Below are 25,785 nucleotides of genomic sequence, written 5' to 3'. Positions count from 1 at the left end.
AATAGAAAAAATTGAGAGACTGCATGGAGAATATCCCCAATTCCTATTATGCAGGCTTGTGATCGGTGTTATCGACGTAAGTCCAAATGCGACAAGGCGGTCCCCACTTGTGGGCAGTGCCAGAAAGCTCGCACATCGTGCGACTACATCGATCGGACTCGGGAGCCGACTGTCCGCCGAGAGGCCGTTGAGCGACTCGAGCGGCGACTACGGCAGGCTGAAGCGAAGAATCGTGCCCTCACCTCTCAACTGGCGATATATCAAGCGTCCCGGTCTAATAGCGTTGGGAATGAGTGCCGTGAAGGTCCCCGGCCAGCTGCCCTCAGCCCGAATTTCCCCTTCGACCGTAATGAGGTCGCCGACGAGGTTTCGTTCCTTTCCCTGCAGGCAGGAGGGGAACGCAGCTTTTCCAGTGCTGCTAGTGGTGTGGTGTTTGCAAATCTCGTTCAGGGAGTCGCTTCGTTGGGTTCTTCCGGTTCCCACCCGCAATGCACAAATCGCACATCTACTCAGCAAGTGAATCAAACAGCCTCGTCACTATCTATATCGCGAGAGCCATTACCGCCCGAGATAGTCGCTCGGCGTTTACATCAAGCATACTTCGATCATGACTACCTCTGCTATCCATTCCTCAATCGCCACTCCGTGCTGGTAAACCTGGACCGCATCTATGCCGATTTCTCAGTGTTAGGTGATGCTACGGTCGCATTTCCGTTCTACATGGTGCTTGCAATCGCGATGGCTAGCGCACACAAATGTGATTGGCAGTCATTGCCTGAAAGCGAGAACTTTCAAGCTCATGCGATGGCGCGAGTGACTGAAGTCCTTCAGCGCAGTGATATTCACGCTCTACAGGCCGTACTCCTGCTATGCCAATATCGCATGACCAGTCCAATCCAAGAGAAGTCAACCAGTCTGTGGCATATGGTTGGATTTGCTGCTCGCATGTGTTTTGAACAGGGCCTTCATCGTAATGAAACTTACTATAACCAGAGTGGACATCCGGACAATGAAGATCTTCTAGCGCTGAGTGAAACTCGCCGACGATGCTTCTGGTGTGTCGTCGATATGGATCGGTAAGTGGATTCGACATCCGGGCTGTCAGCTGGGTTATCGTTAAGAATAACTCTAGAATAGTCAGCATCACACTCGGCCGGCCCTTAGCTATTCACCTTGAGGATGTTGATACCGCTCTCTCCGAGCCAAATATCATTGAGTCGAGCGATTCATCCTTGGAGAATGAAGTCCTACCATCCCCAACGGCGATTTTCAATCACATCACACGATACCGGATATTAAGTGGCAGAGTGATGATCTCGCTACACAGTAATCGTGCTAATGCACGCGATGAAACTTCTGCTGCAGCGGCCCGTATGGCCCTGGCGGAAGAACTGGAGCAGTGGCGAAACGAAAGCCAAAATCTACACTTGCACCCTGAAAGCCACGAGAAGGCTCGGCGATCCAGTTTCCTGTCTCCGGAGTGGTACGAATTATTATACTATAACACCCTCTTAATGTTATATCGGCCTTCTCCAACCTTGTCCACGATATCAGCGCGTCCACCAGCTGCACTCCAAGCCATCTTCGACGCGTCCCGAGAGGCGATAGCACGTTACACCCTACTCCACACGTCCCAGCGCATCAACTATACATGGATAACCCTCCATGCGGTCTTCATGGCCGGGCTGTCCTACATCTATGCCGTAGGGCGACACTATCGAAGTCGCAAAGCAAATGCGAGTGCCACTACAGTGGGAAGCACCCTCTCCACAGATCCGACCATTATTGAAGTCGTCAATACCTGTCGTTCTTGCTCAATCGTCCTCGTAGCTGTATCCGAGCGATGGGCCACGCCACGCCATTGCCACCAGGTTTTTGATCGGCTGAGCGATGCAGTGCTAGCTGATGTCATCGCCTTCTTCACTAAGCCAACACCAACGCCGTCGGCGTCGATCAATCACGCCGGGATGCCTTGTAATACTATGATAGCGCCGCCGGGGCCGGACCTCGCTGCTCCAATATCCCCTGCTACCGGTGTCTCCACGACCCCGATGTCTACAGCCACCTACTTTCCGTTGGGAGTTGACACTGCCTTGCGAGACTGCTTCGAAGATCTTCAGCATTTCCATGATGCATATGGTGGGGACGGTCCGATCCGACAGCTCTCCCAAGATTGGCTACATGAGATCGGCGGTATGGCACTGCACGCTGTGCAATTATGGGGGGAGTAAAAACGATCATCTAAAATGAATTTGGGCTAAGGTTAATTGCACGATAAATTGTGCTTCTGCACAACTCACATTACTCCTAGATATAGTGGAGAACATCTACATCTGAATCCTCGACATCTGGACTAAAGAGACAGTTTTAGGATAGAAACATGTCTACTTTAACTTTCTCTTTTGTGAAAGATCTTTGTAGATGTCTTTATAAATGTCTTTCTAAATGTCTTTCTAAATGTCTTTCTAAATGTCTTTGAGTTAACCTTTTTAATAGCTAAGGTTTCTTTCTAGTCCATCTATTTGCACCAATTTCCCCAGAAGACCAAAACAGAAGACACATAACTCTATATCCACCCTCTTTCCAAGAACTTCACGGGCACTGGCACAACTCGGCTGCGCAGATACTCCCCAACTCCCTTGCCGAGCCCATCTATCCTACTAGAACTCGCAATGCCCCCATCCAAGAAGTCCAAGACCCGGAAATGCACGGCCAAAATACCGGGAAACTCGCATCGCTCCACGCGTCTCTCGATACCGTCTTCGGTTTTTTCAAGCCAGTCCTCACCGAACAATTCTTTCAACCGCGGAGTCGTCAGGAATGATTGCAGCCACGGGTATTCATCTTCGTTGCGCACGAAAAATCCGATGTTGCTGTTGTTTGCTTTGTCGCCAGATCTGGAGTGGACGATGCTTCCCAGCGGAGCTTGCTGTGTTGGTCCAAACGTGGATAGTGGAGTTGGGTGGAGGGTTTCGTATGAGGGCCGTGCCATGGGTTTTGTCGTTGAAGGTGACGCCGTAATTGGGAGCTCTGGTCCATCTGGTAAGAAATGCACACGGTGCTCGAGAAGACTGCAGTTTATTGTTGCCGGGAAGATTTCCATGAATGGCTTTGGGTCCATAGTACGGAAGTCGAGATTCATATGGTACCCTGCAATTGATTATCAGCATCAGGCGCGGTTGCCATAGCCCCCGATTGGGTATGGTGCAGAGAGAGGTATGCGTACCGGGATAGCTCTGCATACGCAATGCATAAATTGGAATTTTAAACTTCGATGCGAAGATATCCTCCAAATTCCTGGCTTGGGCAAACACGCGCAACGAGACCGTTCCCGCTTGCTGGCTCTTGGGATCCACCGCAGGCGAGCCATATAGCTCGATGGAAAGCTTGCTGAATCGGTGATCCCGGAAGATATGTGAAAGTTGGTTGCGCATCATCTCTGTCTTCTCGGCCACATCAAGCCCGTTGATATAAAACGTGGCCTCGGCTTGGTATCCGCCAGGAGCCGCAATAATTGCTTTGGTGGTTGCTGGAGGAGGAACTCCAGTGATTCCGCAGACGCGGATTCTATCTGGACCAAGATCCTGGATCTGAACATTGTGGAGATTCGCCACAACATCCGGATTCAAGTAATGATCCCCTTGGAGCTCATATAGAAATTGGGCAGTGGTGTTGTGCTTGGTGACCGCGCCAGCATACTGTTCACACTTTGTAATGACGCACGTCCCATCTTCGCTGATTTCTGCGATTGGAAACGAGAGGTCGACAAGTTGTGGGAGCAGCTCTTTGAAGCCTGAGAAATTGGCTCCAGTGACATATGGGCCACACTCAATCAGATCTGTAACAGGGTCAGCAATTCTCTTAGACGAGGTCGAGAACATTCCAGATAGTCCGAATGTGATCACCTACGGCCTGCAACTAAAGCCCCCGCCAAACTATCCCAAGCATCTCGGTGCCACTGATACCACCAAGCCGCAGCTCCAATTACGGGAGAGGCATCAGTCACCCGGCCACAAATCACGATATTGGCCCCTGCATTAAGAGCTTCGACGATTCCCCACGCACCTATATACGCCACCCCACAGTGGGCTTCCATGGGCCAGTCTTCGAATTGCCAGTCGGCATGATCCAAATGAACCAGGCCGCGGCGGGTTTCAGGGTCTTTGATCAAATCCGAGATATCGTCCCCCAAAACCATCGCAATCTTGGTCTCACGATGCCCTCGTTCCAGACACATTTTCCGGGTCTCTCCCGCAAGAGCAGCGGTATTCAATGCTCCAGCATTTGTGACTACCTTGATGTCGCGTTCGACGATCAAATCGATTGACTCGCCTAGCTGCATGAGAAACCCGGCCTCGTAGCCGAGAGAAGGATCCTGGGACTTGGCGATGGCATTCCAGGCGATGTTCATTTCAGATAGCCAATCACCTACAATCACATCAATGTTGCCGTCCTGTGCCATGCGGCGCATGGCATTGGGACTGTCGCCTGTGGCGCCCGACGCATTGCCAACTCTCAAAGGCCGTTTCGTGAGCATCTTGACCGCACGGATTCAACGCTCCGTGCGAGGTTTCCAGGGTGAATAAATGTCGGAACGAGTGGTTTTCTTGGCCACGCGTGTCAGGGAAAACTGTTCGACTTATTGACAAAATCCACGAGGGAGTCTGATATTCATCCCGATAGCCTTGGTGTTTCGGCGCTGAGGACCGTCGGTTCTATTCGCATTGCCGAATACTCTATAGAATTATGAAAATGGGCGAATCAAAGCTGGAGCCGACATTCTCCCAGCAGGAGTGGGGAAGGTGTCGGTCGTCGGACCCGACGCCCCGACGAGAGAATCCGTTCTAGGAAACAGGCACACAACCGGAGAAACTCCGTCCCCAGGTAGGGGCTGAGAATATTGAAAAGTCCAATCCTATTATCCAAAATTGTTACTCCACAATTCACGGATAGTGGACCCGCCGGCCGTCACCACTGGCCTCGAAAATATAAGACCTTCTGTGGGGAAGTCTTTGCTTTCCCCAGATTTTCAATTCTATCGCGTGGTCCTTCTACTCAATTGCAACATGACTGTAGAAGACGAGCACAAATCCCAGATGGACATGACAGAAGACGCGGAGAAGGGCGAGGCCCGGCAGCAGCAAGATGTACGATGGCGACTCCTGGCAGCATTACGACTGATAAACCCCGTTCATGGCCCCAAATCGCTAACATGTTTTCCTTTCGCTAGATGGTATCTGATAATAGTGCTGCTATAGAGTATTCTGATCGCGAGAAAGCTCTGGTCTGGAAGCAGGACCTCCGTGTCGTTCCTTTGGCCGCGTTTATTTACCTACTCTGCTATCTGGATCGATCGAATATTGGTACGTTTTCGGCGTTTGCTTGCGTGCTGAAAATGCAAAGTGGGTCTCTGATGCTTCGAAACTAACTTCATGAAGGCAATGCCAAAACTTTGAACGCCAATACGCACAATGACTTGGTCTCCGAGACCGGTGTTACTTCATACCAGTATACGTACGTCGCATTTCAGCAATGCTACCTATCACAGTCTAATCAATTGAGACAGAATTGCGCTTATGGTCTTTCTGATCGCATACGCCCTCTTTGAGGTTCCCTCCAACTATCTTCTGAAGAAGCTCAGGCCGAGCGTTCGTGTCCCCTCGGTTCTCCCTTGTGCCTATCATCCAACTAACAGCACAACATAGCGATGGATTGCTTTTTGATGTTCTCCTGGGGTGCCATCACAATCGGCCTCGGGGCCGTTCACAATTATGGCGAGCTCTCAGGAGTTCGGTTTCTACTAGGCACAGTTGAAGCAGGCCTGTTTCCTGGTCTGGTTTACTATTTGACATTCTGGTATCGCGTGTCGGAAAGATCCCTGCGGGTAGCCTTGATCCTGGCCTCGGCTACTCTAGCAGGTGCCTTTGGTGGTGCGATTGCATATGGTGTGGGGCAGATGAATGGTGCCCACGGTTTGTCCGCATGGAGGTGGCTCTTTTTTATTGAAGGAGCGCCGTCCTGTGCATCTGCGATACTGGTCTGGTTCTTCCTACCGGATTATCCAGAGACAGCACACTGGCTCTCATCCGAGGAAAAGGAACTTGCGAAAGAGAGACTGGCGCTTGAAGGCTCGCACGGTGAGGCAAGTGGGTTGACTTGGGAGGAAGCGAAGAAGACGCTGGTCGATTGGCGATTGTATGCCCACTACGCGGTATGTGACGGAGCTGGAGACGAGAAGGAAAATTGGGAGGGGGAGAATATGTTTGGTCAAGAGCCGAATGAGACTGACGTGCCACTCTCAGATTTACTTCGGCATCTCGACGCCATTTTCGAGTCTTTCTCTATTTACCCCATCTATCACGGCCGGTCTTGGGTTCTCGAACCTGCGTGCGCAGCTCATGACGGTTCCTCCTTATGCAACAGCATATGTGGTTACCATTGCAGTGGCTTGGTCCGCTGACCATTTCAATGCGTGAGTTCGACCTCAAAGAACTTCTACAGAAGTATGTTCTCTTCTAACATCATGGTTTAGTCGTGGCTTGCATTCCACCTTATTCGCCCTGGTGGGTGCGATTGGCTTCCTCGCATCCGCCCTCTTACCGGCCGGATCATATGCTGTGAGCTTTCTCTCCTCCTTAATATGCAATCTATATATCTGGTTCTGATGTTTCTGGTTAGCAACGATATGGCTGCTTGATTGTAGCAGCCAGCGGCAGCTTTGCTTGCATTCCGCCCCTCCTTGGCTGGCTATCATCAAACATGCATTCGACCGCTGCCGCTGGACTGGCCATTGCGCTGAATATCTCTTTTGGCGCACCCGGCCAGATTGTTGGGGTCTGGATCTACAAGGCAAACGAAAAGGCACAGGGATATCCTACCGGTCACTGGACCAATGCTGCGCTGCTATTTTTCGTTGCTGTTGGGTGCGTCTTGCTACGGATCTACTATGGGTTGTTGAACCGACGGGGTGCAACGGTCAAGCCATATTCATATTAAATATGTGGTACTCGAAACTCGAGGTATCTACAAGTTGATACTTGGTTCAACATTAGGCTTCATTCAAATATTCATGGATCTTCTCGATGTTTTTTTCCTTGGCGATTGTACTCGCATATTAATCCTGCCTTACCTCTCTTTCACAGTGAACTTTCCTCCATCATCGTGTCTCTGCTTTAAGTCTCCGATCTTCACTTCGAGATTCTTTCATATGGTCTTCCACGAATATAAGTTATGTAGCTATGTAGGGTGTTTGATGAGACGGGTAGCAATGGATGGAACTCCATTTCGACCTCATCTCCGTTTTCAAAAGAAAATTCTCCCTTCATGCTACAGCTCACTGGATTCCACGAGAAATCTAGCTAGCTCAACTGGATTCTAGAAGGCTGGGTGTGCTGGCTTGCGCTCGCTGGCTAGCTGGCATTTTGGGGAAGTGCCTATTCTTGTTTGTTTGCCTAGATCACGAGAAGGGTTGCGGTCTTTCCCCTGGTATCTCTTATCTGATCCTTGAGCTCTGCCTCTTATATCTCCTCATCTCTTGCATCTCTTCACCTTCCTTCCGCCTACCTTCCACCTTCCCTCTTCCATACCTCAAAAATTTCCCGTCCTCACTTACCTCGGCCTCATATTGGCACTCTTACTCTTCGCACATTACAACTACAAAGGTGTTTCGATCACGATATTATCAAAATGGCGGAATAATTCTACCCTGAACTGCCTCTTTATATGCAGAAACTGACACTGACGCCCGCAGACAAGAGCGTCCGAACAAGCGCCCTCGCATGTCCCTCTCATTTTCTCCCGGCCAGCGTGCTGTTCTTGATCTGCGTACCGCAGAATGGGGAAACCGTGTCAATGACTACGTGTCCACCGGGACCCAGAACCTGCGCGCGAATAACGAGCAGAGCACTATCCACACTCACAACACCACTTGGCAGTCCGAGGGCCCCCAATTTACTCACGACAGCCAGACCCACGTTGGCACCGAGTCTACCACCGCCCGTCACCTTATTTTCCCTGAGATGGCCGACAGAACCAGTCAGTACGCTACTGATGCTGAATTCGCCCTGAGATTAAACAGCTATCTACTCCACGCCTACCACCGGCGAAGATGGCATCACCGACAACCGTACCGGAGGCATCAACCATGGCGCCCTGGCTAGTGATGGTAGCACTGGTCACCAGGTTGGTAGCGAGTTCATGCCCAGAAACTCGCAAGAGAGCTAGTTCAGTCCTAAGGATCAACTCCCTCAGATGCAAACCCCCACATACGACCCTCTTTAGGCAGGAGCCCCGCCATAGTCTGCCACTTTCTGCTGAGTTCATGGCCCAAGTCACTCAGCTGCAACTCCGATTTGAACATGAAGCGTCAACCGTCTCCGAACAACTGGCAGGAATGGCTCAGAGGTTTGAGGACATGCAGGTGTTATTCACGACGAGCTCGCACGGAGTCGCCAGTTGCATGCGGGAAAAGAAGATGAGCCCCGGAGGGCCTTCGAAGAGAGCCGCCGCCGCTAAGTCTTCCCGCCGATTGTCTTCTTTCCAAGTTTCTGGAATTTTCTACAGCAATGACCTGACCTGGCGTCGTTCACTTGTGCTACTTCCCAACCGACACGGTCAAGCGTGGCTTCCTTGATATTCGAGCCTTCAGAACAAATTCAGCATCTATGTCAACTCTCGAACAACTAAAACATATCCTTAGATGGAATCTTCCTGTTTTTAATAATCCCTCCAAGTTAAACAACGATCGTCTCGGTACTAGCCATTGTTCACGAGAAGGATACAATGTGCCATTGTATTAGGAGCTTGCCTCCTAGCTCCGAGATAAGCCAAAATTCTCTCCTTATTATTAGTACCTAAGTATCAGGAAATACCCGGTTTTTAAGTCAAAACAAGCGCGTAAGATTAGCATCGTTTTCCCTAAGTTTTTTTTGGCTTCCTAGCCTTCCCCTCTCTGCCTTCCCGCTTCCGGATCTTCTTTCACCACTCACATCCCCTATTCCTCTTTACCTCTTCGAAAATTAAGTCTGCAAAGACATCTATCTCTTCATCTCGCCTATATAAAACAAATAAAGACTATACTTATCTGGTTTGACATATCCAAAGACTTATACTCACTTCAGCAGACGAGTCATCACCAACCCGTCCCGACAAGGAAATCACCGTACCATCCGTACACCTAGTGGACTCCGCTGCAACTCTACCAAGAGAATTGGCAGGTCTCGTCCATTATTTTGTGTCTATTATAGCCTGTGACCGGCGCACGAATAACGAACGCTACGAGCACCCTACTTGAGAATTTCACACCTAGGGTCGCGCTTCGGCTGGGGAAACGATAATAATATCGACTAGGATAAAAGAAATCCTAGTGCCAACCGAAATAGTTGATCTCTTCTTCTTGTCGCCAGCTAACGATTCTCGGTATGGTATTATTCCTCAGCGTTTTAGACAACATAGTACAAGTAAGCAAAATATCCAGGAAACATTGAATTACTGGTTTTAACAAAATTACGTTCCCATCGAGCACCATAGATACATCTATTAACATTGTTATGCCCTAACACTTCTCGACCTCGTAGGAACATTGAGCATGATTATTAGACTGTGACATTGTTTTTGACTCAAGGTTCTGTTGAAATCACCGATTAATCATATCTAGCCTTTCAAGATACTAGCCTTTCAAGGTACTAGCCGAACTAAAGGCTCCTTTATAGTCATCTTCAGAGGTAACAAAAATACCTGTAAATCCTACTGATATTGCTTTGCCTCCTCCTTGAACTTCCGAGCTGGCACTTTTTGGTGAAACAGATAATCCAGCGTCTCCGTCGTCATGTCCTTTGTCTCGGGAAGTCTGAAGAATGTCCAAATCAGAAGAAGCATAGTCAATCCGGCAGCCGGAAATGCTGCTTTGCCCTTCAAATTACCATTCGTTGGATTGAGCATATACGGCGCCACGATCGAGTTGACAACTGACAGGATGTAGTAAGTTCCACGACCGAGGGCGATAGTCTTCATTCGGAGGTTACTTGCGCCGACCTCAGCGGCAATCGCGTAAGGAATGGGGCCGATGGTACATCCTGAACGCAATTTACTTAGACTTCGAAAGGGTAATAGACTGATATTGAAGATCTTACCATAGCAAAAAAACCACACCATCAGTAAAGCACACTGTGCCCACAGGATGCCAGAGGATGGGTGAGCTAGGCCAAGGAAGCCGATAGAAAACATGAGAGGCACCATGGCAATGAGACCGCTCATGTAGATGGTGCGCCGACCGAAATAGGTTTGGAACAACCATGACAGGCAGGTCCCAGTGAATGCGAGTGAAAGTGTGCCTGAGCCTATGAGTTAGTGAAATGGACGAGAAGACAGTGGATGGAGGGGTAAGAAGAAATATACCAAGTGTAATCTTGAATGAGTCTCCAGAGTTGAGGCCAGCAAGGGAAAAGAAGTAGGTAATGTAGTTCTGAATCGCCCAGCCTGGAAGGAGTTGACAGCCCCAGCTTATCATTGCAATCTCGGAGCGGCGGCGATTGGTGCCCTGGAAACATTCTCGATAGGAGGTCCCGATCTTCATATCATGTTCGATCTCAATGGTATGTTGCATCATGGTAATGATTGATCTGGTGTCGATGAGACCCGCTGGAGCTGATATGGTGCGTTTTAAACATCTTTCTGCTTCATCCAGGTGGCCTTTGCGAACCAGCCACCAAGGGGATTCAGGGGCGAGCCAGGTTATGATCACCAATGGAATGGGGAATACCCACTGTAGGCCAAATGGCAACCGATAGGACCACTGAGAATGTATGCTTAGTGTACCAGTTAAAACGCCCGTGGCGAGCAGTCTTCCCATGACCCAGCATAGGTTCACGAATGTGGTGAGATATCCCCTGAGCGCGAGAGGGCAGATCTCGGCGGCATAGGATGGGGTAGCGGCTGCAAAGAAACCCCAAGGAATCGAGCTTAAAGATAAGAAGAGAGGTCAGAAGTCTGTATGCCTAGTATGATTGAAAATTAGTGAAGATAACTCACCATAAGAGCTCACCCACAAGAAGCACCTCGATCGAAGGAGCAAGAAAAGTAATTGCCACAAAGCCAGTTAACGCAATCAAAGATACCATGATGACCCTGCGAGCACCAAAACGCTCCAATACAGAGCCGCTGGCGAAGGTGCCTATCATTAAGCCAAGGAGGCCCACCAGATTCAAAGCAAGCTGCCAATTAGCCGGGATGCTGTACTGGCCGTTGTCTAATAGCACGCCGTATTTCTTTTGAAATTGAGGAAACGCATAGAAAGAGCTGATAAGCTGCATATCGTAGGACTCCATGACGGTGGCCATGGAAATTAGGGCCGACCACATCACGGCAGGCCGATAATGGCGAAAGGCATTGCGTAGGGTGAGGTCAATTTCAGTTCTTCGTCCAATTTCCACAGATTCATCAGCTTGAGATTGTGTCAATTGGACTGATATCTGCCTGGGCTTCTTGGGATCGACCATGGTAGATACGAAAAAGGGTAAAAACGTCTGATAACTGATGGACAGGACAAGTTTGTGGTATACTGAGCAGCCGCATCCAAAGGCCACATTATATAGTCATTGATTGCGTTATACAAGGAAACATGGCATCATATCGTTAATACTAGGCTTCATTTCACACTCAGAACGGTGCAAGCCGAACATTGTGGAAGCACTGGCTCGCTTTATGGAGATCGGGAGTCGGTCGGGAGTCGGGAAAGCTCCAGACAGAAGTATGTGAATGAGTCGCCCTGAAGCGAGGTCCTTCTATCCAATCGATTTGGTTCCAGTCTACGCAATTTAAATACCAAATTCCGCTATTCCAGGTATCACTGGACAGAAAAAATATTTGTGCTCTAAAATAGCCCTCAGCGAAGTATGATGCGGCCGAGATGCACTGGCTCCCCCTGGTTCAAGTCTACGGCTGTTCTTCGAACTGGGAAATAAGCAATGCTTCTTATAATAAAAAGAATTGTTTTATGGTCTCGTTTACTCTTCGTAATTTGGTGTCATTTGGTCTAGGCAGAGCTAATGCGAGTATGAACAGGTTCATCGCCGATCTCTTCCATCTTATCATCCAGCAACTTCGTCATCCGCTCAACAACCTGCCGGTATTCCAGGTCATGGTAACGATTAAAAAGCTCCAATGGATCTTCCTGACAATCAAACAGTTCCCATTCCTTTTCCTCGCCTCCCGGGCGCGTGCCTTCGAGGCCAAAGTCCTCGTTATACCAATAGATCAACTTGTATCGCTGATCGCGTACACCGTAATGGGCGTATGCCTCATGAATGATGTCCCGATGCATCCAGTAGCGATGATACGCCACTTGCTGCCAATAATCAGGTGTTTTTTGGTGCAATAGCGATCGGAAGCTAACACCCTGCATGTACGTTGGCACAGGTACCCCGGCAAAATCAAGAAAAGTTGGAGCAAAGTCTACATTGCAGATGATATCGTCGCAAATTGTACCTGCCGTGATCTCACGCGGGTATCGTATGAGAAACGGCATCTGGAAACTCTCCTCGTACATGAAGCGCTTATCGAACCAGCCGTGCTCGCCTAGAAAGAACCCCTGATCTGAGGTATAAATGACAATTGTATCATCGGCAAGGCCTTCAGCGTCGAGAAAGTCAAGCATGCGACCGACGTTGTCGTCGATGCTTTGAATCGTGCGTAAATAGCGCTGCATGTACCGTTGGAACTTGAACTTTGCTAGCTCCGCCGGCGTTTTGAAGGTGAAGACGGTGCCATCGTTCTTGTCGATGAGTCGTAGCTTTGTGACATCCTCTGGCGCGGGAATCTTTCGATCCTGCCACCACCAAGCATCGACCATCTTGTTCCCTATGAGGTCGGAGGTTCCTTCAGGCTGCGCTAACCCCAGATCTCCGTATGTGAGATCCTCGGCCACTCGCATCTTGGCTATCTTTGCCGCTTTGGCACGATTTTTGTAATCATCAGTGAATGTGTCCGGGAGGCGCACTGGATCTGTGTACAGATGGCGATGCCTCGGATCGCATTCCCAGGACCGGTGGGGAGCTTTATGATGACACATAAGGAAGAATGGCCGTTGTGGATCACGGTTTTTAATCCAGTCCAGGCTCTTGTCAGTGATTATATCAGTCGCGTACCCAGGCACGCGAGTTGTACCGTCTGGACCAATGAACTGGGGATCGAAGTATTCGCCCTGTCCGGGCACCACACTCCAGTGGTCGAATCCAGTTGGTTCATGATCTTTTCCCTCGCCCAGATGCCACTTTCCCACCATAGCCGTTTGATACCCGCCCGATCGGAGTTGCTTTGCGACATTAGGGATGTGTTTGTTGATCTTGGAGTCGAGAGTCATCACTCCATTAACGTGGTTGTGCGTCCCCGTGAGGATTGCTGCCCGGGATGGTGTGCAGATGCTGTTGGTTACGTAGCAGTGGTTGAAACGCATCCCTTCTGCAGCAATACGATCGAGATTCGGGGTGTGGTTGATGCCAGCACCGTAGCAGGATATAGATTTCGAGGCGTGGTCATCGGCCATAACAAATATGATATTGGGGCGCTTTTTGAATGCCATTTTGCGCGAACAATAGAACCTCAAGGTTTGAATCAATTCCAGAAATTGTATTTTCACCTCACAGGGACATGGGGAGAATAAATAACCTGGCAGGTGGGCACGACAGCGTCATTTCAGCACACCATTCCCCATACCTATTGACAATTACTCTCCTGATCCATCGCCAAGCTTGAGAAACAATATGTCCCTGTGGGGCATGATCTAAAGCCAATGATATGGATTTGGTTGTGGGGTGTGGGGCCGCTGCTCACTATCGGATGTCGGCGGCAGTCGGCCAAGATAATTTCGTATTGGTGATTTTACAATCTACTCAGGACGGCAAGGAGGACTTGGAGGGTTTAGTTCCAGACACCTAGAGGACGAACCCGGAAAATTTACGGTCCATCAGCAGGTCAAGGCATCATTGAAACATCAAGGATTTTTGAGCTACGCTATATCCCGGGGCTGCTGACGACTTTGGCTTTCCAAATATCCGCGAAATTGGGATTTATTGACTTGTATATCCTCCCCCTTACGATAATTTTGCACTACAAGAACCGTGAAAGGCCAACTTGGGAGCTGAATGATGTTATTACTAATTATACACTTTTATGCAAGCCACTGCAAACAGTTAGGCCTCGTAACCATCATCTACGAAATTTGCTTGTTTAATCAGACTATGAACAGCCAGTTGACCATACTGATAAGGGCCACTCTCGGACAGGGCTGACGATTCAATAAGATCCTGTAGATCAGCGATAATATCTTGAGCAAACACAGTGTCGGAAAAGAACTTTTGTAAGACACATAGAGCAGTGGTGGCATCGCTGACTGCATTCTGTGCTGCGATCTGAGCCCTTGGACCAGGCAAGGACGGTAAGAATAAGGAGAGCCGGGCCGCTTGATAGGCACAAATGGCCACATACAATGATAAAATGGGGACATCAATATGCTGTAGAACCCCGGCCAGGATAATGTGAATTTTTCGAACGTGGATGTGGCACATATCAACAGCGTGCTCGCGGAATACCGCGTCTGTCATATCTAAGATGATCTTCGATACGGCCTCCGAATACCCGGGTAGGAAAATTCTATAGAGATCGCAGTGCACCTGGTGCCAGCAAAGTGAAGCCAGGAGATACCGGAGGAACCATCGGGAGCCCTTCATCTCCTGTGGAGATATTGTCTCCGAGATGGCGAAGTGAGCGTCGAGCTCTAGATCAGCATGTAGTCGCCAGAGGTCATTTTGGATGTTTTGCACAAGCCCAGGTAATTCAAGGAGAGGAGCGTCTGAAATTGCTAGCTGCCGTGTTAGGCGCATAACATCTCGCATGATTTTGCCGACCTCGATAAATGCAGCAAGCGGGTTGGGGTTATTGACCGGGTTGGTCTTCGCCTGGCCATTGTCTTGTACTGCCGTAGGTTGTGCGATCCCCTCGCGAAACTCTTCTTCCGAGCATGGCAGTCGCTGGTAAATATTTGCGTAAGAGATAGTTTCATGTTCTGGAAGCCCGACCGAGAAATAACTGTCAATGCTAGTCAAAGACCATACCAGCCGACGACGCGTCTCTTGAGCAACAAAATCAAGCTCCGGTCGTTCATAGTTTAATCGAAGTGCAGTGGTTGACCGCGCTGTCATCCCTACCAGCATATAGGCGCGTCCGAAATGCCCAGTCTGGATATGGTAATGGGCCATAAGGAGGAGCGATTGCGCCTGATGGATGGACGGACTATGGAGGCGGTCCCAGATTTCCATTTCTACAGCTCGGATCCACGAGGCGCACTCTTCCAAAACTTGTTTATTCGAGGAAAGATAGGCGTTGGTGACAGCGGCCAGAGACAACGCAAGAGACGGGTCCAGGACGCCGCTTTCACATTGTTTCCGAACAGACGGTTCGTGGAGGAAAGCAAAGGCAGGAACGGGGTAAAGGTGTCCAAAAAAACGATCTATTGCGCTCAGCAACTCTTGGCGACGGATGGGAAACAGTGAGCTAATTGCAGAGTCTGCCCCGACAGGGAGGTCTGAAGCTGCGTATTGGCACAGTCGTTGTCGTTGGCGACAAGCCTTACAAGCAGGCAATTCCCCTGAGCAGCGTGCCTTTTGGCGACGGCATGCTATACATGCTTGACTCGCACGTCGCCGCTCAGGAGGGCCGGACCTGATGTTCTTATCGTCCCCTTGTGCTCGAGAAGGACCTTGTTGGTAGGAGCAGTTAAAGTTCAAACGTTCACAATTAGTGCACGTGCCCGACCGACGGTCGCAGCGAACCTAGCGACTGTCAGACACCTTTCTCTGGATTTGAAGAGACTCTGTTGTACCTTGCGATATCGGCAGGGAACACACGGTGCGCTCTGGGACCGTTTCATCTTAGCCATACGGTCTCGACGTGGGACAAAGGTTGGAATTAACTTGATGTGGTATACTCTAGGGACACAGAGAAGCTTGAGAGGTTTGTCAGCAGCCAAGTTCACCTGGAGGCGAAGAGATCTATCTATCTTGTCCATCTACCGAGGCCATGGTCAGGTGACCATCCCTAAGACCGATGACCGATACCGCCTACCTCCCCTAACTCCCGACCCCCAATAGACCTCGACAGGGGTCGCGATTCTCTGAGTCGGGTCCAGTCCCAGAATACCTCACGGGAATTGTTACACACAGAGTACCTTAATCTGTTTTCGAAATCATGTGACTTTTGATCAACAGCCTTAAGACTACAGCATAGGCATAGGCTGAAGCTTTCAGAGTCAACCTTAGAAAGGGCACCTAACTGTTGAAAACAAGCCGAAAAGTAAATATTGTTGGTTGAGCAAAAGTAAAGTGGGATACAGTAGACGTTGATAGGGCGTCATAAAAAAAGAGTCAATGTTTGAGCAAGCTCAGGTGCATTCGTTCGGTCAGGTTTCACTAACACCGTTTAACGAGATGGGAGTTAAACGGTGGTTTTGGTGGATTTAGTTGAACCCTACCGTAATCCACAGCCGAGCGGATAATCTACCCCCATTACAAAATTTTAACATAAAATGTCGCAACAGAAACAGATCATATAATCCTAAATTAGCGACTTTTACATTGGCTAATTCTATGTCCAGTTACTCCATATCCACTGCAGGTAGGAGGAGCCCTCATGGCCGGTTGAATTGGCTGCTAAGGCAGATCAACCTGTTTATTCGACACTCCCCCATCAGCTTCTATAGGCTTAATTAACTGTTGAACTAGCTGTAGGCCCTCTTCGATTGAAAGGCCCTCTTTGTGAGCGATCTACTAGTCGATCGAGTGCGCTCTTGACGTTCTTCTTTATTCGCTGCGCGTAGATCGGCGTTATCATTCAATAATAACGCAGTTCTTTGCAGTGTAATATAGTTGCATCGGGCAAGCCATTCCGACCACTGCAGTCCACCTTCCTGTCTCCACATTTCATCTCCAATATATAGATCATTTCACAAAAACAGAATGCAATCCCGGCTACTTCAAGTATATCAACATGACAAGATCCAGGAAGTAAAGCAAGCCATCATTCCATCATCACCCCTCAATCTCATACCCCTCCTTCAAATCCTTCTACCAAAAATCCTCCAAGACCGCAAAAATGGCCGAGCTCAAGGGTATCATGGTGGCACTGATCACCCCCTTCACCGATGACCAGTCCGCCATCCATGAGTCTCGTCTCCAAGCACACATTGAGCACCTCATTCAAGCCGGCGTCCACGGCCTCGTCCCCGGCGGCAGCACCGGTGAATTCACAGTCATGACCACTGCTGAGCGCAAGCAACTCACAGAATTGTGCATCAAATTCACCGCTGGTCGCGTCCCCGTCATCGTCGGCACGGGCAGTCTCTCTACCGCAGAGGCAGTCGAGCTCTCAGTTCACGCCGGGCAATGCGGTGCTGCGGCCGTTATGGTCGTTCCACCATTCTACGACCCCGTCAACCTGGAGCAGCTGCACGAGATGTTGGCGGAAATTCACAATGCCTCCAATCTACCTATTGTCTTCTATAACATCCCTCCTGCATCGGGTCTGACTCTTACTCCCGCCGAGATCGCTGGCCTGTCCAAGGTCGGCGTTAAGTATCTTAAGGATACCTCTGGCAATGCGCCCGCTTTGACAGAGCTTATTTTCGCGCTGTCTGATCAGATTATCGCTTTTAACGGTTGGGATACCCTCACTTTCTATGGCTTGGCAGCTGGTTGCCCAGGTGGTGTCTGGGGTGCTGCAAATATTATTCCCGAGTTAGCGGTGGAATTGTGGGATGCCGTTGCCGTGAAGGGAGATTTGAAGCGCGGTCGGGAGTTGTGGGCCAAAGCGTACCCGATTTGCAAGTTCCTTGAGTCTCACAGCTATTGCGCGGCTGTGAAGACCGGTGTGGAACTAATTGGACAGCCTACGGGTGGTCTGCGCAAGCCATTTGCTCTGTTGAAGCCGGAACTGAAGGCCGAGTTGAAGCAGTTGCTGCAGAATGCAGGTGTTAAGACTGTTTGAGGTATTTATTGTCGATAGAAGATTTTCGTTAATATTTATATATGCGTATGAGAATGGAAATACATGATGTTATGTTTATGATTTGGTTTATCATCGTTTCTTCGTACAAGTTATCAACCGTGGCGGGAAAAACGTATGAACAAGAAAATAAAATAAAGTACAGACACAAGGTATCTAATATTGTCACATTTCAACAAAACAGAGGCCAGATCTGCTCTTCTTTACAGATATCAATCCACATTGGCATTGGCTCACTTCGATTCGCCGTCAAATGCTCATCCTGCTTGCGCCAGAGTTTGGTCATTATATCTCGAGCCATGGCATACGAGGTAAACCCACACATAGAGCTCGCATTATCAAGCCATTTGATGATAGCTTCTCGCCTTGCGGGGGTGAGAGCTTCACAACCTGCAATGAAAGCAGGCCAAGCAGTCCCGGGACCAGACGTATCAGCTTCTGACAAGGACACGCTACATTGCTCCAGCGCCGCAATGACACTATCCACATAGCCCTGTAGGGCAGCCGGATGGGTATCGTGGACTCGACGGTAGAAAAAGATAACCAATGCTCCATTGAGTGCCTCCAACATATGTGCATGGGGTTTGCAGGTCGCTTGGAGGTCTGCAGATCCGCCTCTCGCGCGGCCAAGGGAGAATGAACAAATCAAGTTCTCTAATCGCATCGCGCGCCGCTGGAGGGCCTCCCATGCTTCGAGGCGCAGGGGTTTGCCGTTATTGCGAGCAGTCTGCCAAGTTGCCAGAACATTCGCTAACCTCGTTGTTTGTGACACCAAGCTTAGCCATGTCTCAGGGATGCCGTAGATTTGTTTGTATAGGGTTTCGGGGAAGCTGCGTGAATCGTGGAGGTGGATATCGTGGTAGCCAGATGCCCGGTCTTTGGGTTCATCGATGTTCAAGTCGCTATCTGAGTTTTGGTTTTCGAGTCGGAGGAAATCGTCAAGATGGGGGTTGGGTTCGCTTGTTACAATAGCAGTAGTGTTGCTGGCGGTGGAAGATGAAGGGTGGGAACGTGACGATGTGCCAAGGTTTTCGAGACATGAATATGAGAGGTGGTAATCGTGAAGTACAAATGTGCTTTCCCCGACAATGCGTAGCCAGGTGTATACATGATGCAGCAGGCGGGCTTTCTTTGAGATTCGTCGTTTTGACAACCCGCGTAGTCGGAGAAGTCGCTCCGCGTCAATCAAGAAACATCGGGCGTGCTGCTGCTGGCCAGATAGAATCTGTATTTTATTAGCGCAAGGTCATCCGAGACCAGTTCGAGGGTGCTTACCGCATATTGTGTGAGGATATTAGCAGCCATCAATTGATCCTTATATTTTGCTTTTTTCGGTCCCGCCGTTTCATGTTGCAAAGATATTTGGATATGATCCTTGGCCTGCTGATATGTCTGATTGGCGATCTGGTACCAATGCTCGGGGGAATGAATCATTTCCGCAGATGGTTGCAAGGCAAGATCAATGGCTGCACAAGCGAAGAGTGCATAAAGGTTTGCAAGGCGAGCATGGCTCACCCCCTCAGTGCCAAGGTATGTCGAGTCTCCAAACGCAACCACGGCGGCAGGTAGGTTCAAAATTTTCCACGGTGACTTTTGTCCAAAAGGGATTGCCATGATTCGTGGAATAACCACATCTTGGAAATGTTTAAGTAAGAACTGTCCATCTTTCAGAATATCCTCATTTGATGTTCTCAGCTCCATGGGAGTCTGCTGTGGTGTCAACATCCGCAAGGGATCTTCATTGGGATTCAGTGCTGCGGGAATCAACATAGTATCACTGCTGAGGTCGAATGAAAAGTCATATGGCGCACTCAGACTCGGATGCGTTGCGAAACCTGATTGGTCAGGACTGAAACTCAAGATATCTGACCAGTGAAGGAAGTCGTCCATATTCGAAAGAGAATCGATGATGGATACCGGGCTGGGATCCGGTATCTCGGTAGGTATATCCCCTTGCTGGAGAACATCATCTGATGGCGCTGCAGGTATCTCCGCCTGATCGATAATGTCATCTGATTGCACATTAAGTGTGGGCTTTTGTGGGTGAGATTCTTCTTCCTGTGGGGCTGATGATTGTTCCTGTGATTGTTGCGAGCCAGAGAAGTCCAGAACAGCAAAAGGCCCAATAACAATATCACTCTCCAGGGCCCGTTCGGGATTTCGAGATCGAATATCAACTTCTGCTAGTGATGCGTCTACCGAACCCGAGACGAGGTTTGTGCCAAGACTTGCGCTCATAGACAGGCGCGATTGCTCTAGGACAAAATCAGCTAGGGTGCACTTGCAGATTGGTGATTTCTGAATGAGGAAGTGTTACCGGAATACAAGTGCCGGCGCGTTCCCCGGCGGGAATTAGTGTCATAGGGTCCATCTTCGTTGCTGCGCATCCATAGCACCTGGTCTGAGAAACCCTCGCATGACACTCCTAGCGCTCGGCAGGTTCGACAGGCAGGTCGTTTCTGATCGCATTTGACATCTGTACTTTTCTTTTAGCTAGATGTCCATGATACGATCCAATGTTGATGCCTCAGGCCATACATACGTCTTTTCCGGCATGTACTGCATCCACCAAGCCTGTGAGATCGACGAGCGCGGGTGGTTTTCGAGCTCGCCATAGTTGGCAAGCGTCGGTTAGTTGCAGCAAATGGACTGGATAGATCGACCTAGGACAAAGCCTCGAACAGAGTATGGACATCCGACGTCTGGACGTGTTGCAACAATTGAAATTGATAGATTGACCTAGGATATGTCTTCGAATAAAGAAAGCATGAACATCCGAAGTCTGGGGTCGTTGGATCCCCCGCAACCTTAGATGAGGCGGAATCGCCTTCCTTAAAAGTCTTCCCCGCGCGCCTCTTATCGCCTTATCAAACTCTATCATTATCAACGTCATCTTATCTCCTTATCGGCTGCCACGCTCCTTCCCTTTTACCAGTTCTACCCAGTTCCACCTTCCCTTTTCGGAACTCACAATTTGCCCAGACGAGTGGCCTCCAATCGGACGGTTGTCGGAATCTCCTGCTCCAACGAGTGTGCGCGCGGGGTCCATCCAAGCAGTTGCAATGCTCTCTGGGGACTTTGACGAGCATTGGTCCCCCAGAACACGCTGGCAGCCGGGGAAAGCCCGTCTGCCTCGCTTGGGGTGATACTCTCGACAGTCACCGAGTCAGTCAGACCCAGATTGTGTGTGGACTCTGCTACAAGCTGTGAAATCTTTCGAAATGACTGTTTTGGTCAGTCTGGCTCAGTACCAGTCATCTAATGATCGAATTGAAGGGCCAACTCACCAGCTGTGGTCCGCCACCAACAAAATAGAGACCATTCTGGTTCCACAGGTCACCCTCAGCACCTTCGACAGCCTTCTCCATCAACTTGACAAAGATATTACTCAAATCTGAAATGTGAATGTTGCTCCAGGTGCTTTCACCCTTGCCCACCTGGAAGGTTTGCCTCTTCTCGATGGCCACTCTGGAGATTTCTGGGACCTGGATACTGCGCTGATTGATGGGTCCACGACCCTGCCCGTAGATGATGGGCGGGAAGATAATTGCAGTCTTTGTGCCAGTTACGTTGATAAGGAAGCTGTCGACCACTCTCTTGTCGGCGTTCTTGCGGATGATGTCGCGAATCTCATCGGCATCGTCAATGTCTCCGTAGATCTTTCTCGATCCCTCGCCGAAGGTCTTGTTCACGATATCTGGGATTGAGAGCAAGCTCGCACCTGAGACTTGGATCAAGTACCCTGTGAATAATCTAGTTAACAACATATTGTTTCAACAAAGATGTGTTGCGCACTTACCAGGCTTGGGTCCGGTGTGCTTGGCCAGACCACGAACGATGGCTTGCACGCTGTTGATATGTTTGTTGGCAGCGGCATCTTGGGGATGTCAGAGCTAAGAACCATTGACAAAAGGTGCATGGGGATACTAACGGACAACAACATCGGCTTGGCTAGCCTCCTCCTCGATAAGAGACGCAGAGTCAAGATCGCCGAGCACAATACGCACGTCAGGGTATGCCTTGGAGACGGTGGCAGCTTTAGTGCTGTCACGCACAAGAGCACTGATGCGGTAGTCCGGATGGGTTGTCTTCAGAACATGGAGCACATCCCCGCCAATGAGGCCTGTGGCGCCAGTCCTACAGTAAAATGGTCAGCATGCCGCTTGCACATGGTTTCGGCAAATGGAGGCAAGCCACACACAGGAAGATTCGAGCCATGATGGTCCGATTATTGAAAATGGTCTTTGATTTCAGTTTCAGTATGGTGAAAGAATCGATAATAGTCAAGTTGTCTAGGCCTCGTGCGACTGTCCTTTAAACCAACACAATCGTGGGGTCATATCATATTAGGCAAGTGGTTCCGGCCGGGTAGCGGGGATTCTATGATAGGAAGTCAACACAAACTATACAGATGGAAGGTCACCGACAAGCTCCTCTCAATTCGGATAGCAAATGCAAGCGAGGTAACTCGACGCGTGACTTGGGGTAGCTTACTTATGTTATTGGATTGCCGTTGCTTGACTTGGCTTTTTTTGGTTCTACCGTCCATCCGCGCATTCCCGATCTTCATTGAGCGCCAGCGTTCAAGCGTACAATTGTCACAATGTCACACCGCGGCGAGGCTTTGCATCGAGATGTCTGCTGTATTGACGATCTCAAGAAATTGGCTTCTATGAAGCTCACCAGGATGGTGAGAGGTATGTTGAAATTGTGCTTTGTAAATCGCATAATCAGTGAGCTCATACAAGCAGATTATTATAATGAGGGCGCCATGGACATGATCACGTATGTACCTGCGGCCCGACTACGCTACTTGCCAACTTAACCTCGTATTCCGTTTTCTAGCTTGCGAGATAATGAATCCGCCTTTGACCGTTACAAAATCCGCCCCCGAATCCTCGTCAACGTCGACACTATTGATACAACCACCGAGATCCTCGGAAGCAAGGTCTCTCTCCCCTTCGGTTTTAGTCCCGCCGCCTCGCACAAGCTTGCACACCCAGATGGTGAGCTTGCGACTTCACGCGCCGCTGCCAAGTATGGTATCTGCATGGGTCTTTCATCTTATGCGACGTATCCGTTGGAAGACGTTATTTCCCAGGGTCTGGACAATCCGTACGCAATGCAGATGTGTGTGTTGAAGGATCGGGCAATTACGATTCAATTGTTGGAGCGGGCTGAGAGTATGTACCTGATTTTTTATTTTGTGAGTGGTAGGTGAGAGCTGATTTGAGTGCAGAGGCTGGTTACAAGGCATTGTTCCTGTCTGTAGATGTGCCCGTGCTTGGAAAGCGATTGAACGAGTATCGTAATGAGTTCCGTATCCCGGAGGATATGGAGTACCCAAATATTCTCAGCAGTGGAGCTGATACCTCGGACCGTACTGATTATGGTATGTTCCTGTGTAGTTGGGCTGTATCATAATCCTCGAGACTAATACGTGATAGATCCAAGCCTGGATTGGGAGTCGGCGATTCCGTGGCTACGACAGCATACCTCGCTGCCGATTTGGATCAAAGGAGGTGCGTCACAGCACAAAATGCTTGCTTTGTGGTCCCAGTCTAATAATTTGCTTTTCCATAGTGTGCTCCCCCGAAGACGTGGAACTAGCCATCAAGCACGGCATTGACGGAGTGGTCATTTCCAACCACGGTGGTCGCCAGCTTGACGGCATGCCGTCGACACTCGATGCCCTTCGTGTATGCGCACCGGTTGCTCGTGGACGAATCCCGATCACCATTGATGGCGGTATCCGTCGTGGCTCGGATATCTTTAAAGCGCTGGCGCTGGGAGCTAGCTATTGTTTCCTGGGTCGCATTCCCATCTGGGGCTTGGCTGTATGTGTTCTTCTGCCGTCGATGTTTCATGGAGAGTGCCGGCTAATTGAGAGTAGTATGACGGACAAGAAGGTGTTGAACTGGCGATCAAGATTCTGCGCCAAGAGTTGAGGATAACCATGGCATTGGCAGGGTGAGTCTGAGTCCCCGTCCTTTGTTGTAGCCGAGTATCTAAGCCCTGACTTACGAACCCCCTCCTGATGGTCTAGATGCCGCACGATTCAAGACATTCAAAAATGCTATCTGTCGGTACTAAACCCCGATGGCATTCTTGCCAAACTGTAAAGACGCCCGAGATGGCTCAAGCACATATCATTTTTGTGCACACATGATTAGACCTGGTCAGCTTCAGCCCCGTGATCCGAACATCCGATCAGGTGGGCTGCCAAGAGTCTTGGCACTCCTCCCGCAGTGGTCAACACGGTTAGGGCTGACGGGGATCCTTCGCACAAGTTCCCACCAGCTTTACCATGGATTTGGCCTGTATTTTACGGTAGAAAGTGGATTCTATTCCACGCAATAATTAAATCTTTACCCGATATCTGTGGTGCCTGTTTAACAGTCAAAAAATAGAAACTCGTTCCCACGTACGTGTGAGGCTTGTTTGGTTCTAAGCCTCGTTCCGTGGCGGTGTACTTTTGTGGCCCAGAATTTCCTTGTTGTTGCGGAGTACTCCGTACATCCGTCGATAAACCCTGAAGGATAGCCTAGGCAGCACCATTCTGTTTCTGATTACATTCGTCGGACGCTATACTTAGGTACTGCATCTGTAGGATTGTAGCCGTAGCCTTGCAGCTATGCCACTGGTTATCGTAGACGTAGTAATCCTACAGTAATCTTCAGTAGTGAGTTCCCTTGTACTTGAGTCTTAACACAAATCACAACCCCCCAACCCAAAACGAGGGGAATCATTGTAAGACGCTAGCCCGAAATAAACAGCCGATCCTCCACATCCATCAGTCATTATTGACGTTAAGTCGTCGTATCACGGTGGACCACCAAACCTCCATAATTGATTTCCTAGCGTCCCCTTTTTTTTCTCAGCTCAGCCCTGCTGATCCCCATGTCAAATTTTATTTAAATTAGTCCCGCAACCCGCGTCACCTGGTCTTTTCCTTCTCTTTCATCCCACCCCCTTATCCTTATCTCTTGCAATACAGCTTCGAACTACCAGTCGTTCCAATCCATCCTTTCCAAATCATCACCATGTTCAACTTCAACTTCTTCAAGTCTGCCCCCGCTGAGGCCCAGACCCAGGAAAACTCCTGGAACGCCAACACTGTCGCTATGCAGCAGCCCTCCAGCCCGGCCGCTCCCTCCACCAACCAGGTTGTTTCTGAGCAGCCCGTAAGTTTACCCCTCCCTGTCTCCTTCTGCTTTGGACGCGATCGCAATGAAATGAGAATGGAAACTGATATATTGTGTATAGGCTAGCCAGGAGGAGATGTCCATGCAGCTGCGCGGTGGTGGCGGCGGTGGCCTTTGCTGCGGAATGTGAGTATATCTTGACTCAACACCACTATCTCTCGCGACTAGTCGCTAACCCGATTCATAGCTGCGCTGGCCTTGCCTGCTTCGAGTGCTGCGAGATCTGCTGCTAGATTATCCAACGCCCGACCAATCTAGATGGACGATGAGGGGGAGGGTCATATCACAGCAATGCGCGGTCCGAATAGACCGCATCTGCTGAGAGGAACCTTGCTTTTGTTTATCCTGGAGAAGCGACGATGGTGATGGTTTTTTATGTCATATCAGACGTCTATGCGATATACCCAATGACAATCATGCAATAACAGAATGCATTCTCTATTTAATTCATGCCTCTAGTATACCCTCGTTTTATCGTATATCGTGCCAGGTCATTTATCTCGTCAAGTCATAGGGAGTTTGGGGTTTG

The 25,785-nt window shown here is 49.6% G+C and overlaps 13 protein-coding genes across 13 annotated transcripts; 7 read left to right on the top strand and 6 right to left on the bottom strand.

Annotated features, from left to right (window-relative positions):
* Positions 1-48: 48 nt before the first annotated feature.
* Positions 49-2,231, top strand: N7473_005623 (uncharacterized protein; the record flags this gene model as incomplete). The annotated part of the gene is made up of 2 exons (XM_057151563.1): positions 49-1,076; positions 1,133-2,231. 2 exons carry the CDS (start codon positions 49-51, stop codon positions 2,229-2,231), a joined length of 2,127 nt encoding a protein of 708 aa, XP_057009368.1.
* A 335-nt stretch (positions 2,232-2,566) lies between these two features.
* On the bottom strand, positions 2,567-4,537 carry N7473_005622 (acyclic terpene utilization AtuA family protein; the record flags this gene model as incomplete). Its single annotated transcript, XM_057151562.1, has 3 exons — positions 2,567-3,150; positions 3,227-3,838; positions 3,910-4,537. 3 exons carry the CDS (start codon positions 4,535-4,537, stop codon positions 2,567-2,569), a joined length of 1,824 nt encoding a protein of 607 aa, XP_057009367.1.
* Positions 4,538-5,066: 529 nt separating this feature from the next.
* On the top strand, positions 5,067-6,996 carry N7473_005621 (uncharacterized protein; the record flags this gene model as incomplete). Its single annotated transcript, XM_057151561.1, has 8 exons — positions 5,067-5,147; positions 5,231-5,363; positions 5,439-5,514; positions 5,567-5,648; positions 5,696-6,211; positions 6,303-6,472; positions 6,533-6,617; positions 6,679-6,996. 8 exons carry the CDS (start codon positions 5,067-5,069, stop codon positions 6,994-6,996), a joined length of 1,461 nt encoding a protein of 486 aa, XP_057009366.1.
* A 782-nt stretch (positions 6,997-7,778) lies between these two features.
* N7473_005620 (uncharacterized protein) lies at positions 7,779-8,223 on the top strand (the record flags this gene model as incomplete). Its single annotated transcript, XM_057151560.1, has 2 exons — positions 7,779-8,034; positions 8,078-8,223. The coding sequence occupies 2 exons, from the start codon at positions 7,779-7,781 to the stop codon at positions 8,221-8,223; spliced, it is 402 nt and encodes a 133-aa protein (XP_057009365.1).
* A 97-nt stretch (positions 8,224-8,320) lies between these two features.
* Positions 8,321-8,632, top strand: N7473_005619 (uncharacterized protein; the record flags this gene model as incomplete). The annotated part of the gene is made up of 1 exon (XM_057151559.1): positions 8,321-8,632. The coding sequence occupies one exon, from the start codon at positions 8,321-8,323 to the stop codon at positions 8,630-8,632; it is 312 nt and encodes a 103-aa protein (XP_057009364.1).
* Positions 8,633-9,744: 1,112 nt separating this feature from the next.
* Positions 9,745-11,495, bottom strand: N7473_005618 (uncharacterized protein; the record flags this gene model as incomplete). Its single annotated transcript, XM_057151558.1, has 4 exons — positions 9,745-10,073; positions 10,131-10,331; positions 10,396-10,958; positions 11,029-11,495. The coding sequence occupies 4 exons, from the start codon at positions 11,493-11,495 to the stop codon at positions 9,745-9,747; spliced, it is 1,560 nt and encodes a 519-aa protein (XP_057009363.1).
* Positions 11,496-12,031: 536 nt separating this feature from the next.
* Positions 12,032-13,576, bottom strand: N7473_005617 (sulfatase family protein; the record flags this gene model as incomplete). Its single annotated transcript, XM_057151557.1, has 1 exon — positions 12,032-13,576. One exon carries the CDS (start codon positions 13,574-13,576, stop codon positions 12,032-12,034), a length of 1,545 nt encoding a protein of 514 aa, XP_057009362.1.
* Positions 13,577-14,186: 610 nt separating this feature from the next.
* On the bottom strand, positions 14,187-16,009 carry N7473_005616 (Zn(II)2Cys6 transcription factor; the record flags this gene model as incomplete). Its single annotated transcript, XM_057151556.1, has 2 exons — positions 15,875-16,009; positions 14,187-15,824 (listed from the first exon to the last, which is right to left on the bottom strand). Exons 1-2 carry the CDS (start codon positions 15,929-15,931, stop codon positions 14,187-14,189), a joined length of 1,695 nt encoding a protein of 564 aa, XP_057009361.1. The 5' UTR covers positions 15,932-16,009.
* Positions 16,010-17,142: 1,133 nt separating this feature from the next.
* Positions 17,143-18,033, top strand: N7473_005615 (dihydrodipicolinate synthase family protein; the record flags this gene model as incomplete). Its single annotated transcript, XM_057151555.1, has 1 exon — positions 17,143-18,033. One exon carries the CDS (start codon positions 17,143-17,145, stop codon positions 18,031-18,033), a length of 891 nt encoding a protein of 296 aa, XP_057009360.1.
* A 190-nt stretch (positions 18,034-18,223) lies between these two features.
* N7473_005614 (uncharacterized protein) lies at positions 18,224-20,438 on the bottom strand (the record flags this gene model as incomplete). The annotated part of the gene is made up of 3 exons (XM_057151554.1): positions 18,224-19,276; positions 19,327-20,306; positions 20,369-20,438. 3 exons carry the CDS (start codon positions 20,436-20,438, stop codon positions 18,224-18,226), a joined length of 2,103 nt encoding a protein of 700 aa, XP_057009359.1.
* A 580-nt stretch (positions 20,439-21,018) lies between these two features.
* Positions 21,019-22,269, bottom strand: N7473_005613 (uncharacterized protein; the record flags this gene model as incomplete). Its single annotated transcript, XM_057151553.1, has 5 exons — positions 21,019-21,276; positions 21,339-21,793; positions 21,851-21,928; positions 21,983-22,188; positions 22,253-22,269. The coding sequence occupies 5 exons, from the start codon at positions 22,267-22,269 to the stop codon at positions 21,019-21,021; spliced, it is 1,014 nt and encodes a 337-aa protein (XP_057009358.1).
* Positions 22,270-22,654: 385 nt separating this feature from the next.
* N7473_005612 (alpha-hydroxy acid oxidase) lies at positions 22,655-24,173 on the top strand (the record flags this gene model as incomplete). The annotated part of the gene is made up of 8 exons (XM_057151552.1): positions 22,655-22,748; positions 22,803-22,836; positions 22,897-23,234; positions 23,291-23,443; positions 23,499-23,573; positions 23,635-23,888; positions 23,945-24,021; positions 24,098-24,173. 8 exons carry the CDS (start codon positions 22,655-22,657, stop codon positions 24,171-24,173), a joined length of 1,101 nt encoding a protein of 366 aa, XP_057009357.1.
* A 718-nt stretch (positions 24,174-24,891) lies between these two features.
* N7473_005611 (uncharacterized protein) lies at positions 24,892-25,710 on the top strand. Its single transcript, XM_057151551.1, has 3 exons — positions 24,892-25,235; positions 25,318-25,382; positions 25,444-25,710. The coding sequence occupies exons 1-3, from the start codon at positions 25,095-25,097 to the stop codon at positions 25,487-25,489; spliced, it is 252 nt and encodes an 83-aa protein (XP_057009356.1). The 5' UTR covers positions 24,892-25,094; the 3' UTR covers positions 25,490-25,710.
* The last annotated feature ends 75 nt before the right edge of the window (positions 25,711-25,785 follow it).

This window comes from Penicillium subrubescens, assembly GCF_028828155.1.
Source record: "Penicillium subrubescens strain IBT 31985 chromosome Unknown utg000004l_segment0_segment0, whole genome shotgun sequence".
Taxonomy (NCBI): domain Eukaryota; kingdom Fungi; phylum Ascomycota; class Eurotiomycetes; order Eurotiales; family Aspergillaceae; genus Penicillium; species Penicillium subrubescens.
Note: the sequence above shows the minus strand (reverse complement) of the source record. Positions and strands in the feature narration are given on the sequence as shown.